The sequence below is a fragment of the Poecilia latipinna genome, unplaced genomic scaffold (genome assembly GCF_001443285.1).
Source record: "Poecilia latipinna isolate Pla-1442-1.1 unplaced genomic scaffold, P_latipinna-1.0 Scaffold254, whole genome shotgun sequence".
NCBI lineage: Eukaryota > Metazoa > Chordata > Actinopteri > Cyprinodontiformes > Poeciliidae > Poecilia > Poecilia latipinna.
The window spans coordinates 298,121-311,754 of record NW_015112870.1 but is presented as its reverse complement, the minus strand read 5'-3'; the positions used below and the strand labels follow the sequence as shown (position 1 = coordinate 311,754).

Here is a 13,634-nt window from a genome sequence, read left to right as displayed (position 1 = left end):
CCGTCGAGGGTGGCCAATATGCTGAAGTGGCCCTTGGTGAAATTGAGTTTGACACCCCTGGCCTAAACAGACATTTTACACGCGATACATATGATACATGTAGAACGTGCATGATACAACATGAGATAAGAGACAATATGATACCTTATTGGCTTTAGGATTCAGAGAGGAGAATAATAGAAATAGGGTGATGGTGAGGGATGATCCAATCTCAAGAGCGATTAGCAAAAAGATTAAGATAAAACTATCCAATTCGATATGATATGCGTTGATGTGATGTGATATGATATGGCAATATGATGCTAAATGTAACAACACAATATGATATAATGTGCTATGATATGGTATTATATAATGAAACTGAGTGAAATTCCTCTGTGGGTAGAGCATCCAAAGATCTAACTCAACTAAGAGTTAAACTAGTCCAAAATTTCTGTTTATTTATTTATTTACTTGCTCAAGTAAATGTAACTAAATAAATGTAAATAGTTACTACAAACCTCTGTCTGGTCAGCAATATAAAATAAAATATGACACAACATAAGAAAGCATAACATAAAAAACAACAACAAAAACAATATGATGGAGAGTAATTAAAGTGAATATTACTTACGGACCAAAGTACTCAAACACATTACTGATGATTTGCTTCAGCACCATTATAATTGCCATTTGAATGAACAAGTCTGTGAGACATCCACTCGGGTGACACTAAAAGAAACACAGTGAAACTTTTAGAAACAGTGCAGTCACTGTATTCACATAAGAAGTACAACAGCATTCCTGTAGCTGTTTCATGATATATGAGATATGAAACTGTAATCACTCACTTCTTCCAGTCTCCATTGCCCTGCAAGCCGTACATATTCACCTGGATGGCCATTGATCCTGTTATTGGTGCAAGAAAAACATCGAGTGACTTGTCCTGTAAGCCTAAACCAATCAGTGAAGAACAGCTGGCTTCAGAAATCAGAGCACAAATCCAAAGTTTTACCTGCCAAGAAAAAATGCCACATAGAAGAGGGAGGAGAAGTAGGTGAAGAACTGGAAGGTGAACATCTTGACTGTGAAACTCTTCTCTGTGTCAGCAAATGTCCTTGTCTCTTCTGTTAAACAGAACAATGTTTAACATGTTTCACAGGCCCAAAATATGAACAATGCTCAGAGAATTTGAGATACAGCATATCCAGTAATGCAGTCTCCAATATTTTCATGTTTTTTTCTCTGTTTCCCTCCGCTGAGTATAGCCTTACTCATCAAAGTCTAAGTACAGAACGCATTCGTAAAAATATTTCAGTTGCTTGGAAACTTTTCTTTAATCTTGTTTTTATTTTTTTATGTCATTATTCTAACCAATAAAAACGGTGTGTAGCTTTTAAAGTGTTTAAAGGCATTAAGAGAACGTGCGCGTTAAGCAGGTTTTAGTTTTGCGATGAGACAGTTCTAAGCCTTGCCCTAAGTTTTCAAGCCAAAGACGCTTTTTAGTGATTAATCACAACAGACAATTTTTTCCATGTGTAAGCTTATTTTTAATATTCCTGACTTCCTGCTTTAGTTTAAATTAGATATTTGTGACACCAAGAACAAGTAGAACAAAAATACCTATCTTACAGAGCTTCAAAGCAACAATCCGGTTAACCTGCAAAAAAAAGAAAAAAAAGAAAATCACAAGATATCAGGATCACAGATTACTGCAACAATAACAATGAAATATACATGTAGAGGTCTTAGTACCTTAGTCATAATGGTGATGATGAGGAAATGGAGCACAGCGCCTGCCAACATAGCGCCGAGGTTGCTTTTGAAACCCTTAGCCAGATTCCCTGCTACAAGCACCCTGACTACCACCAAGAAATGTGTCAAGCCAATAATCACCAGTATCTGAGAAAACAGAAAAAAAAAAAATCTGTTACCTGCCAATGCATATACTCCATAATTTACTGAAAAACACAATATATTCGTCCATTTCTGACCCCTAGAACAGATTCGGCCCTCTTATTCTGACCGAATAATGCATTTTGATGAGGTCATAAAAATGACATATCTCACCATAACTAAGACACAGATCAAAACCAGAGCGGTGCGCAAGTAAGAATGCTTGTACATCTTCGGGCGACATTCAGCATCGTTCACGAGTTCCAGGATCAGTTCCTCCTGCAATTAAATTAGAGCAATAAATTAGACCAAAGGGTGATTCGATGAGCTCTATTGCTGCCCGAGAGAAATACAATGTTCCAGACTGACTGTACCTCTGATTCAGACCAGTCAGTCACTCTCCATTCGCATACAAAACTGGCCAGATGTCTCTTCCAGAACTCCATAAACAGTGTTGCTGTGGAAGATAGTCTTCTCTGTAAATACCTGATTATTACACATAATCACTTTGTATGTGTTTTTGACATTTACCTTATTGAAATTTGCTTGTATTTGCAGTATATTGTCCAACAAACAAACAGAAAATTTTAACCAAATTGAAACTGTACTAAAAACATTTTTACATTCCAGGTTTAAATCTTACTTGTAAGTCCAAAATTTGTGGGAGTTTACACACAAAATTGAAAATAAATTCAAACATTCAAAAATTTGCACTATATTTCAACTCATACATTATATGCGACTCATATTCATGTTGATAAAACTTTGTGCCAGACGTTCTGATAATACCAAAGTGATCAGAAGATTGCCCAAATTTATTCCTAAGTTTGCACTTTTAAAAATGCATTTGAACTGTTCTTTTTTCACGATCGATCAAAGATGCTACACACATCTTTAATGATTTGTTTGAACAAAAATTGATTCCACAAGATTTTACTTATTGAGGATTTTCTCCAATCAATAGTAAAATGACCCGAAACACACATGTGCACAAAACAGGTTAAATTAAGGTTTTGAAATTGCCCTGCCATCAACTACACACAACAAAGTTTTTTTTTTGTTTTTAAGCACTGTGCTTGGAGACTGGGTCTGTGTCAGAAATCCAGCAACTTCAACTCTACAAATTCTGCCAAAAACAATATCAAATATCCAGTCAGAAGCTAAAAAAATCTTAATACTTATTGACCCTCAAAAAACTGCACATCAATCATTTCCCATCTTGACAAAATGACAAGTTTACTTCTGTGGGTGTGGTGTATTTTTAGTGATGTTTTTATACCAAACGTGTTTCTGGAAGCCCTAAAGTTCCAGCTTAATTTCACCAGACCATAACACGTGACCACAAGGCCTGGGGAGATTTTAGAAAGAACAGGGCATTTCCTTTGTGGTTGTTGCCACATGTAGAGAACAACCAATACTTAGAAACTCCTGTTGGCCGCTTCCATGTCCATTTTCAGACACTTCTTTTTTTTTTTTTTTTTTATGTTTTGTGTTGTCCCTGTCGTCCAATAATTTCTCTAGTCATCTGTTTACTTGCTTAAAGCTGAAAAAGGTGTGTGGTAAAATTTATTTGTTCACTTCTCCTGACTGATCCATTTGTAAAATGAGACCATGTTGATATTTTGTAGCATCTCAATAACTCTAATTAAAGGATTTAAATGAGCAAATATCAAGAATCTGCTACTGTGACAGCTGGATTTGAACTCTGGTTCATCACATTCTCTACAACTGATGGCAGATGTGAAATTAAACTGAACACCAAAACTGATTCAAAAGAAGCTCCAGCAAAGTCTCAGTTCAAGAGTGCATCACTGGTGCAACCAAGTTACTCTATGTTTACTATTTCTGATATTTATTAACTTGTACTAAATATATCTCATATTTTATGTGGAAGACGCTTGGAAAATATTTAGTAATGTTCCATTTGTACATTGTAATAACTCTGGCACTGTGTATATTTGAACCTGTATGCATAATTTTGACCGTGTCACAATAAAATCAACCTTGTGCATTCAATTCTTATACTTAAAGTCTATTGGATTTCATATGTTGCATGAAACCAGGGTTCAAATAAACTTTTAGGAGCCTTAAATCAGCATTACATTCATGCCCATGATGAGCGTGTGCAAACATCCAACCCGCACTAAAGTTACGGCCTAGAATGTCTCACTTTGTTTCACTGTCAAGTCATTTCTTAGCCTCTTTAGAAGCAGGGTTATATATTATTTCAGATTATATAAATTACTGCATGCTGAACCACTCCCACAGACAGATGGCGCCTGTTTTAGAGGTAAGTAGCCAAGAGTAGGTTTGATATTTTCTTGGCAGTGAACTTCTCGTTATCATAAAAAACTGGCAGCTAGATTAAACAATTCTGAGACAGAAGAGCATGCAATCGTGCAAGGTACAGCCAAAATGTTTCAGCAAATACACAATAGCATTATAGCAGAAATCTACCGCTGACTTTCAGTTAATAAATGTGTCTCACTGTGAGGGTTTTCATTATTTTGAATGTGCGTGTTTTCATGTGCTCACAAACTCACTCCATATTGCCATGAACATGGCGAAGAACACCGTGCCGTTATTGTCGAACAGCAGGCTCAGCTGTGAACAGAGAAGACCAGCAGTGAGAACCAGCCAGCAGCTATTAACCACAGAGCTACTTAGTAGTAAAGCAGACAAACCTTGGCATATGAGCATGTGTCTGAAAGCTTCCACACTTTGCAAACGCTGTCACAAAGTGGACACATGACTGTGTCAGACTCACAAACCTCTTGTCTACAAGACAGTAAGGTCAGTCATTATGGAGGGGTAATTACAGACGAAAATGTTCTGTCATATCACTTAAGAGAAAGAAAATGTTGCTTACACGAGGGGTGAAGAGTTGAAGTAGCTGAGGCCGTAGAGAAAGACTAAGATGCCAATAACAGCCGGTAGGATGAGGAGAAATGTGTACCATCCCAACCACAGGAAGTACAAGGCCACCTTCTCTCCAAAGTAGTCCCTGAAAAACACACAAACAGTGCAGACAAGGAGAAAAACGCAAGTCAGAGGAGAAACAAACTGCATGCAAATACTGCACTGTGGAAAAGCATCTGCCTCTTTTTAACACTTTAATGTTTGAAGCCAAACTAAATTTTAATAAAGATGGTGAAAGCCCATATAAAAAGTTTCCCAATTATGGTTTCACCAGTTATAGCTAAAAGCTATAAAAAGCCACTCTGTTAAATCATGGATTCATTTAGAACAACTATTTCCAAAATCTTTGGAAAGATAAACTCAAATTCGCTGCTGAAGTTTTATTACTAGATTTATTCGATCAAGAAATAAAACTAGGCCAAAGCACTGGTCCTCAACACTAGTTCTTAATTCAAGTAAAGCCAACTGAAGTTTATTTGGGTTGTACAAAAAAAATACAAAAACATTCTTAATTGTCTGGCACTTATATACAGGCTGGCAGATTGGGTCTTAGATATAGTTAGCTTGATTTAAATCTACCAAAAAGTAAAAGTAACATGCATAATATTTTTTATGCTGCTTTTTTCATGTTTTATGGTGTACAGCACTTTGAACTGCCCTGTTACTGAAAAGCGCTGTAAAAATAGACGACATTAATTGGCTGGTAATAAACATTGCATGTCGATGATACAATCACGTTTGCCTAGAAAGTTTAGAGAAACACGGAAGACTAAAAATATTCATATATGAAGTCAGGTGTGATCCAATGTTTGTTCTCAACATAAGTAAAAACTATTTTGTTTTTATTTCCACTGGCGGCACATGATCTATGTGGGCTGCAAGTGACTCTTGGGCTGTTGTTCATGATTGATGGCAGGGTGGAGTGAGATAGAGGGATTAGGACTCAGGCAATCTGTCACCTCTCACCTATGGACATGATATATTGATGTTAACAGAAAGAATGAGATCTTGGTTATGACCAACTTAAATAAACTTCTTTTGCAATGTGACTCAGATCTCCTCTTTTGTTTGAAGGGAGTTTATGATACAGTTCCAGGTTTTAACAGCAACATATTTTTTATTGTTGTTTATATACTTTTAAATTTTGACTGACAGCCTGTTTGTGTTTTTTTGGTACTTAAGAGTTGATTACATTGTTAAGGCTTCTGCTTATTTGCCTACTTTTTTAAAGTTAAGATTCTCACTACGGTTAAAATGTTGGGGTTTCTGACAACAAATCCAAAATTTGAATCCTGTGTTGTTATTAAGAGTCATTATCACTTTTGCTTCTTGTTGCAAGATATTTATTTCCCACCCCCTATTAATGGCAATTCCTTTGGAGGACTAGTATATAAGCTAACTCCCTTAATTAGAAGAAACCCTGCATCTTCTGAATGGCTCAATCTTCTTCTTCTCAAACTAAAGGGGGCAGTACCACACATTTTAGATTTATATTTGCACAGAAAATATAAAATAATGTCTTATTATCTTTGTACTTCAAAAATATATGCTACCTTATGTTGGTATATCAAACAAAGTCCAAACAGAAGGACAAAGAAAGGAAATTTGTAGTTGTAATGTGGTAAAATGCAAATAAATAAATAATGTCTGTTTTGTCAAAGTTATTATGCTGAGAGAATTATCTACTGCAAGTAAGATAATGACTGTTTATAACCTCTCGGCAAAATCCGATTTCAGAAATTCTGTACTATTCTTTTAACTACAAAAATCTTGCAGAATCTTCAAAAATTACAGAAGACGCATAAGCTGAAATATACAGAAATGATGGTGTTTAAAAATATGATAAATGAATAAAGGCAGAAATAAAAATAGACAACAAATGATAAAGATTTTGTGTTGCAAGTCAAGCCAGAGTAGTGTCAGTACTGTTAAAATGTAGGGGGATGAATCATGTGTTGCATTTTCTTTTAAACAAATGTCTGTAATTATGTTGAAAAGAAATCCTTGCCAATCATTTCTGTTTCTTCTGGTAGTATGATTGATATCAACATCTTTTCTGCTTGCATGTGAAATTCCACAGGCAGACCTCGATTAGCACATGATGTTGGAGGGATCTTGGCTGTTTTCTTGTTTCTATAACAACCCTGCAGCCATTTAATCAACTGCATAAAAAAGCAGAATAATGAAGAGGCTGTTGTGTTGCAGTCCAAACCTGACTTTAGTTACAGGTTGCCCTTTGAGACAGGCCGACCATCGTGCCCATTCCTCCTTCAGCTCTTTCTGTTTCCTTTTCTGAAAGCGGGGGCGCAAAATCAAAGGAAGTCATCAATATGAAAAAGAGCTTTGAACAAACTGCTTCCATACTGCATACAGTTGCACTAAGAGATGAGTCCTGCAGTGTGAGAATGTGATGTGGTGCCATTTTCAAAACATTTTAACAGGTTTTGCCATGTTTCAGCTAGCATTATTGTTGCTGCACATCTGAACAATCATGCTAAGCACACAGGAAATTAATTTATCTTATCCTGCCTGTTTGTCCAGAAAACAGAAGGGCAAACATGCTAATGTTTTCCCAGTCGCATAACAACACTGTATGCTCACGCACAAGCCTGCGTACTCCCAGCGCTGCATGACTCATTGCACTAACATGAATTGCATTGCATTTCTGTGAGCAAATATCTTTTGGCAACAATGTTTTGTTAAGAAAGCCACAATCAAGTTTCACCTCATTATCTTAGAAGCATCTAAGAAAAGAAAAACATTTAACCAAGCAGATTGGACTTCATCTTAAGGACGCAATTGTTTTCTCTGCAACCAAACTTGTTCAGTGCAATTAATCACAGCTGATAAAATGTCCCTGACTTTTCTAAGCTTTGGTGTAAAATGTAATTACCATTTTGTGATTACATTTTACATCTCAAATGAATGCTCTTGGTGTTGAACAAAGATGTAAAGTTGGAATTTTACCTCATGTAAACAGAACCTCGTCTCAAACACCTTAGACTTCATGAGATCCCGCAGGTTCTCTGAAAAGTTCCCAGCAAAGGAGAATGATGAGAAAAATCAGGAGTTGATTAAAATCACTTTTTAAGAGCCCAGATTATCAACCGCTCTGACTCACCTTTAGTGCTGATTTGTGTGTGATTTATTATGAAGTGGACAATCCTTATCCTGCAATAATGGGACAAGTATCACTTGTAAAGTCAGTGATGCAGCAAATGAGGAGAATAATGTCATTTATTCAACTGACCCATAAATACATTTACTTTTAAATAATAATTTATTATTTAAATAAATTGATCTAATTCACACAAAATAATAAAAAATGAAATGTTTATAAAAAATAACTGTCATAGCTTTGGTGTGAAGTTGATATAAATCTTGGCATAAATTACTTTTGTGGGAACATTTTTGATTTTTCAGCAAGGAAAGATGAGACAAGCTTTCATCTTTTTTTTCAAAACAAGATTGGAGGTTTTCTTTTGGTATATTTCTCAAATAAATTCAGGGTCAAAATACTACAAACAAGCTCAAATGTATACAAACATCCCCACTAATGTTTGCATAAACGTCCCTTAGCAATTTATAGAGACACCAATGCTTTTTGTAGCTTTCAGGAAGCTTCTTATGGTGAAATGAGACAAAGTTTAAACTAATAGGTCACAATGACAGAATATATGTTTGAAGGAGTCAAACTATAATAAAAGAAAACATTACCAACTGTCATGCTGAGGGCTTATTTTGCTTCAAGTGGTGCAGCTCATAATGTGGATTGAATAATAAAGAAGCAGAAATAATCTGCTTTGTTAAAATTTGGCGCTCAAACAGGATTATGATCAAAACCTGTTTTAGAAAGGATAAAGCAGGATAACCTTGAGCTTCTAGACTTAAACTGACTTAAACTATTTAAAGTTCAAGGGTAATGCTTTAGGCTAGATTCTCAAAATGAACTCACTCACTCACTCCAGCAAGAACTATGCCAGTTGTTTCTTGTGTTTGTTGATGGCTACACAAATAGGTTAGTATCTCTGCAAATTGCTAAGTAGTGTTTAATCAAATATGAGTGGGGGTGTGTTCATATTCGAATTCAAACTTGTGAATCCAGGTCTTGTTATTATATGCACTGAGCTTGAGTGTTGTATATGAAAACAGATCTTCGTTACAGCCTATTTAAATTAGTTTCTTCAAAAAATAACAGCTCATAAAATCATTCAAAGCTGGAAATTAATAATACGTTCACACCGATGAGGAAGGTGTGTAAACCTTTGATGTGAATTGCAACACGTAGCGTCTTTAGAGATCATTTGTATGAAAACAATCTAATATATGATAATAATAAAAAGGCACAATGTTTAAAATAGCATCAGGGGTTGTTTTGAATGCTAAACATAGCTGAAGCTGCTGGTCTTACCTTGTGCTAAGAGAGATATTGCTGTCTGTTGAGGTCCCACTGCAGGCATCGGATATTTTGAGCAGATATCTGTATTTCTGAAATATTTCTTTTGGTGCCTGGATCCCATAGAAGACGAGATTATCGTAGATAATTTTCTAATAAGAAGAATTGTGACAAATTAATAAGGAACCTTACCACAAAGAAAGTGCATATGCTTTTGTTTATTATGTAAGACCCACTGTCACTTTGAAGTTCTTAATCCTCAGCTGCTCTATGTATTCCCTTTGTTTCTTGGCATGTCTCTCCCGGTCATCCATCAATTTAGCGACCAGGACGTAGTCGTATGACAGTGGAGTGAACTGTGTACGCAAAAATGATGCCGGTCAGATTTATCGGTGAATGATCAGTTCTGGGTATTCTTAGAATTGGCCCATCAGTTCAACTCACCACAGGAGGAGGTTCATTGCCATTCTCTTTCACCACTCCCATTAATTCCAGTAATTCGATACTGGGCTTTATCACAAAATAACAACGACAAAAAAACAAAAAAAGAAGCTGAACTTAAGTTGCAGAGTTATAAACCATATACAAGTAGGAACTGCATAAAACCTTCATGGAAGTGTTAGAAATGATTAATTCATATTAGCAAACAACAAGTTCCCTGAGTCTGATTGTGCTAGATTCAAATCTTACACAAACCACTTGAGAGTTCATCACCTGCTACAGAAATCCAGTCTAACTATAACCTGAGGCGTGTCCAGGAATGTCAGTTTAGGGAGAAACCATGAACCTGACTCACCACAGAGAGCTGCCTGCACAATCTATCTATAACCTGAATGAACGGCAGGTTATTGGGCTATATCTCAATCAGCAGAGCAATCATATCCATACAGCTAAGCCTGAATGTAGTTCCAGTCAGGAAGGGAGCGGCTAATCTAGTGGCACAATTTGAGTTCAATCACTGACTGACTGTGCAAATACAAACAGCCTTTTGTAAAAAGGTCATCAGGGTTTTTGTTTTTTTTATGGGTTTCTGTCATGTAGAAGGGTTACACAGCACAGTAATTAGTCTGTCTGGACTCTATGTTAAAGAACAGAATACGAATTGCTTTCTAGGAGCGAGCTCTCGGTAATACAACTAATATCTGTCCCTTGAGCAGCTCCATTATGTATAGATATGATTATTAACGCAACCACCTACCTGCCTCCTGTGCCCCGGCATGATGAGGGAAACCAGCGGCAACCTCCCGGACAACAACAACAACCTTTCTCTCCCCTGAGTCCTCCAATCTCACTCAGCTCTTTGTTATATCCAACTGAAAAAAAAAAAGAAAAGAAAAAAAAAACATGCAGTCTTCAACAAACAGCCAGCCGCTAACTTCTGGATTACACCTGGAAGAAATGTGCCGTCCTCTCTTACAAGCAAAGGTATGCCAGAAGCGACTCTACCTGTTGCTGCTGTCACAGCATTTATCTTGACTGACGCCACCTTTTATGTTTGCGTCAGCTCAGTCCGTACGAACAAAAGCGAGTCAAAAGAAAATACAAGAAAACCACCGTCCACACTGTTGCACTACTGGCAAAGCCAAAATGAGACTCTGGATGTGATTTGTCAGGTGAGAGAATGGAATGACATCTATTTCTTCGTTGCCTCCCCCTCCTCTGGACTGTGAAGTTCCGCTGATCCGCCGCTAGATGGCAGCAAACATGATGACGTTTCGCCGTCTGCCAGGCCTCTGACGAAGCTGTGATTGAATCATCCGGTTTTCTCAACAGTCGCTCCGACATTTTTCAAGAGACAACGATTCATTTGCAATAATGGAGAACGGACAAAATCCTTCCTTTTATTAGTTGCATCAATGCTAAATTCAATTCAAAGATTTTTTTTTATCTCAAAAGAAAATTAAATATTGTATCGTCCAAGTATTTTCAAAGAGTCGTTGTGAATTAATCATTAGTGAATGTAAATCTATAAAGTTGAAACGTAACCTTTTTTTTTACCCTCCCTGTCTAACTAAGATTTTCTTGTTTTAGCTCAACCAGGTTTACAAAAGTGATTCATTTTTGCTAAATACCAGAATAATTCTTTCTTCAATGCTGTAAATTTCCTTGGCATTGGGAAGACTCACCCTTTCACACAGTGTAGCTCAACTTCAACATCTTTGAATAATAAATACACAAGCTTCTTAAATTGATTTGCTGGAATTGTGCTGCATTGCCCTGACAGAAATGTTGACACTGACTCAGTTTCTAGGTCTTAAACACATTTAGCTCTTCCAAATGACTTTCTGTGTGATGACCAGAGCTGTAACTAATTTGGTTTTATGATTAGGGTCACTGTGAATTTTGTACACCAATATATGTCCAGATTTTAACTCCCTGTTTGATATCTTGAGACGTTGCATCAATATTTATAATGTTCTTTACTCGAGTTACTCTCCACTACATAAAGAGCACCAGTCCCTCCAGTAACCAAACCCACCTGATATGAAGCTGCAAAGACAGAATACTGTAATTTTTGTGTATGTTAATCTGACTTTGAGGAAAAAACAAAAATGTTATCTAAAAAAAATATTTTTCTTTTACTCTGGCATTTAGTAAATAAAAATAATTCTGGTAATCGTGACTGGTCTAAGACAGGGAACATGTCTGATTTATTCCCAAACAGTGAGCAAAAAAATTAATGTCTCTCCATAGATACTCTATATTGATATTTTGCTTAAAATTGTAATGAAAAATGTATTAACACTTAGCAAAGACACCAAAATTACCTAAGTGTTGTATATAATTTTACTTTTGGAAGTTGCTACCCAAACAATTCTCGAGTCTTACAATGTAAAGACTGAGCTGGTCTATGTGCTTAAAAATGGAGTCAATCAAGAGAGAGTAAACAAATATGTCTGTTGGATATGTCAGTATGGCAGGAAGATGAATAAATGTAGAAAATTAACTCACCATATCAAACCCTCCTTCCTCACCGGCTTCAAAACAGTCTGTGTCAAACTGCTTTCGAGAAAAAGTCTTGAAAACAGTCTGTCACAGCAGTTTTCCTTCCTCTTCTTCTCTTGTCTACATTTATGGGAAATGCCAAAGGAATTAATAATTTAAGTAGTTTAATTCCAACTAAGAAAATCAGAGAAACAAATGAAAGAACAAGCTTTTCAAGAAGTTTTTTCTTTTTGTATATTTCATACCCCCTAATTGTTCACATTACAGTGACAACCTTCAGTGCAATTTTTTGGGATTTTATGTGATTATGCCAACACAAACTATGACATAAAGTAAAAAGAAAATGATGTTATCATTATCAAACTGAAATTTTGTCTAAAAGTGTGAGTTGACAAATTAACCAACAGTAATTACTTTTAGTGTACAGTATGCTAGGATATGTAAGTTTAGCTTTTTTTTTTGTTTCAGCTTCCGGTAAGCTTCCTGTTTTATTTTGTTAAGCCATTTCCTTTTTATGTTTTTATGTTTAGGTTGTCCTGGAGTTGTGTTTGTCAGTATTCAGTGTCTTTGTATGATCCTTGTTAACTATTTGTTCTGCATCTTGATTATTGGCTAGTGCTAATTATTGCTTTGACACACATTTTCATTTCATGCTGGTGTTTATTTTCAAGATTCTTTGCTCAGCTCTGATTTTAATCTGTGCCGGGTCTGCTTGGATCCATCGCCTCAATGAAAGGATGATACTGTTTGAGAACATGCCTCTGAGGAAATTAAATCCTGCAATTGCTTTTCTCATAAATTCAAGTATTAAGAGAAGCATTAAATCTTGCTAAAACATTATGAAATTTGTAACATTCTCACTCAGTTCCTCCATTTTCACACACTGTGTCTGCGTCGGCTTCCCAGCCTTCTCGTTTGGGTGTAAAAAGAAAAAAGCAAAGCAACGTGAACGGGTGGTCCTCTGTGCCTTGTTATTAAGGATGATTTTACCATTAGCTTCTGAAACCTTGGAGGGTAGACCCACATCCCACAGAGGAGAAGCGACATGAGGATGGCGGGAAAAAAAAAACGCACGGCGGTGGGATAAATAAGCGGTTATATTTCTGCAGCCAGCCACACCCAACAGACGAGGATCACATAATTACACCCGCACAGGGCTGTGTAAACCACTTGAAGGTTGACAGAGAGGGGCCACTGCTGCTAAATTTGACCAGAGTGGAAGATCAGAGTGGGGAGGAGTCTGGGAGGTGCAACGATGAACTGTGAGGGGGCATTTCCTCATCTTCATGTCGGAGAGGAACAAACACTCAGTGGTGTGGTTACCTAAAAAAGGTCACCACGCATTGTCCTGCTTTAAACAAACCACTAAACTAAGCATCCTGCCTCCTGTATGAGGATTGTGTCTAAATAAAGGCTTTCTCGTTTCATTTTTTTTTTTTTTTTTTTACAGTTTACACACATGCACACATGTTTTCTTGACTGTTCTAGAAGAACAGTC

The 13,634-nt window shown here is 36.6% G+C and overlaps 2 protein-coding genes across 3 annotated transcripts in view; both read right to left on the bottom strand.

The window, feature by feature from the left end:
• Positions 1–4,707, bottom strand: part of sigirr (single immunoglobulin and toll-interleukin 1 receptor (TIR) domain) — a 24,072-nt gene extending 19,365 nt beyond the window's left edge. Inside the window, exon 1 of the mRNA XM_015032955.1 lies at positions 4,695–4,707. The gene's annotated coding sequence lies outside the window, so the exon portion shown is untranslated. The remainder of the gene's footprint in view (positions 1–4,694) is intronic.
• The window catches only part of LOC106947743 (anoctamin-9), a 20,186-nt gene extending 9,308 nt beyond the window's left edge, over positions 1–10,878 (bottom strand). Inside the window, exons 1-18 of one of the 2 annotated variants that reach the window (XM_015032954.1) lie at positions 10,608–10,878; positions 10,389–10,503; positions 9,635–9,700; positions 9,427–9,546; positions 9,206–9,342; positions 7,916–7,965; positions 7,762–7,820; positions 7,007–7,086; positions 4,745–4,879; positions 4,560–4,653; positions 4,419–4,479; positions 2,250–2,332; positions 2,050–2,154; positions 1,735–1,881; positions 1,603–1,639; positions 995–1,106; positions 831–888; positions 614–711 (exon numbers count right to left, since the gene is read on the bottom strand). In XM_015032954.1, the coding sequence (XP_014888440.1) occupies positions 614–711; positions 831–888; positions 995–1,106; positions 1,603–1,639; positions 1,735–1,881; positions 2,050–2,154; positions 2,250–2,332; positions 4,419–4,479; positions 4,560–4,653; positions 4,745–4,879; positions 7,007–7,086; positions 7,762–7,820; positions 7,916–7,965; positions 9,206–9,342; positions 9,427–9,546; positions 9,635–9,700; positions 10,389–10,409 (1,463 nt within the window). In that variant the 5' untranslated portion in view covers positions 10,410–10,503; positions 10,608–10,878. The remainder of the gene's footprint in view (positions 1–613; positions 712–830; positions 889–994; positions 1,107–1,602; positions 1,640–1,734; positions 1,882–2,049; positions 2,155–2,249; positions 2,333–4,418; positions 4,480–4,559; positions 4,654–4,744; positions 4,880–7,006; positions 7,087–7,761; positions 7,821–7,915; positions 7,966–9,205; positions 9,343–9,426; positions 9,547–9,634; positions 9,701–10,388; positions 10,504–10,607) is intronic. The other variant, XM_015032952.1, reaches the window with a different exon arrangement.
• Positions 10,879–13,634: the final 2,756 nt, after the last annotated feature.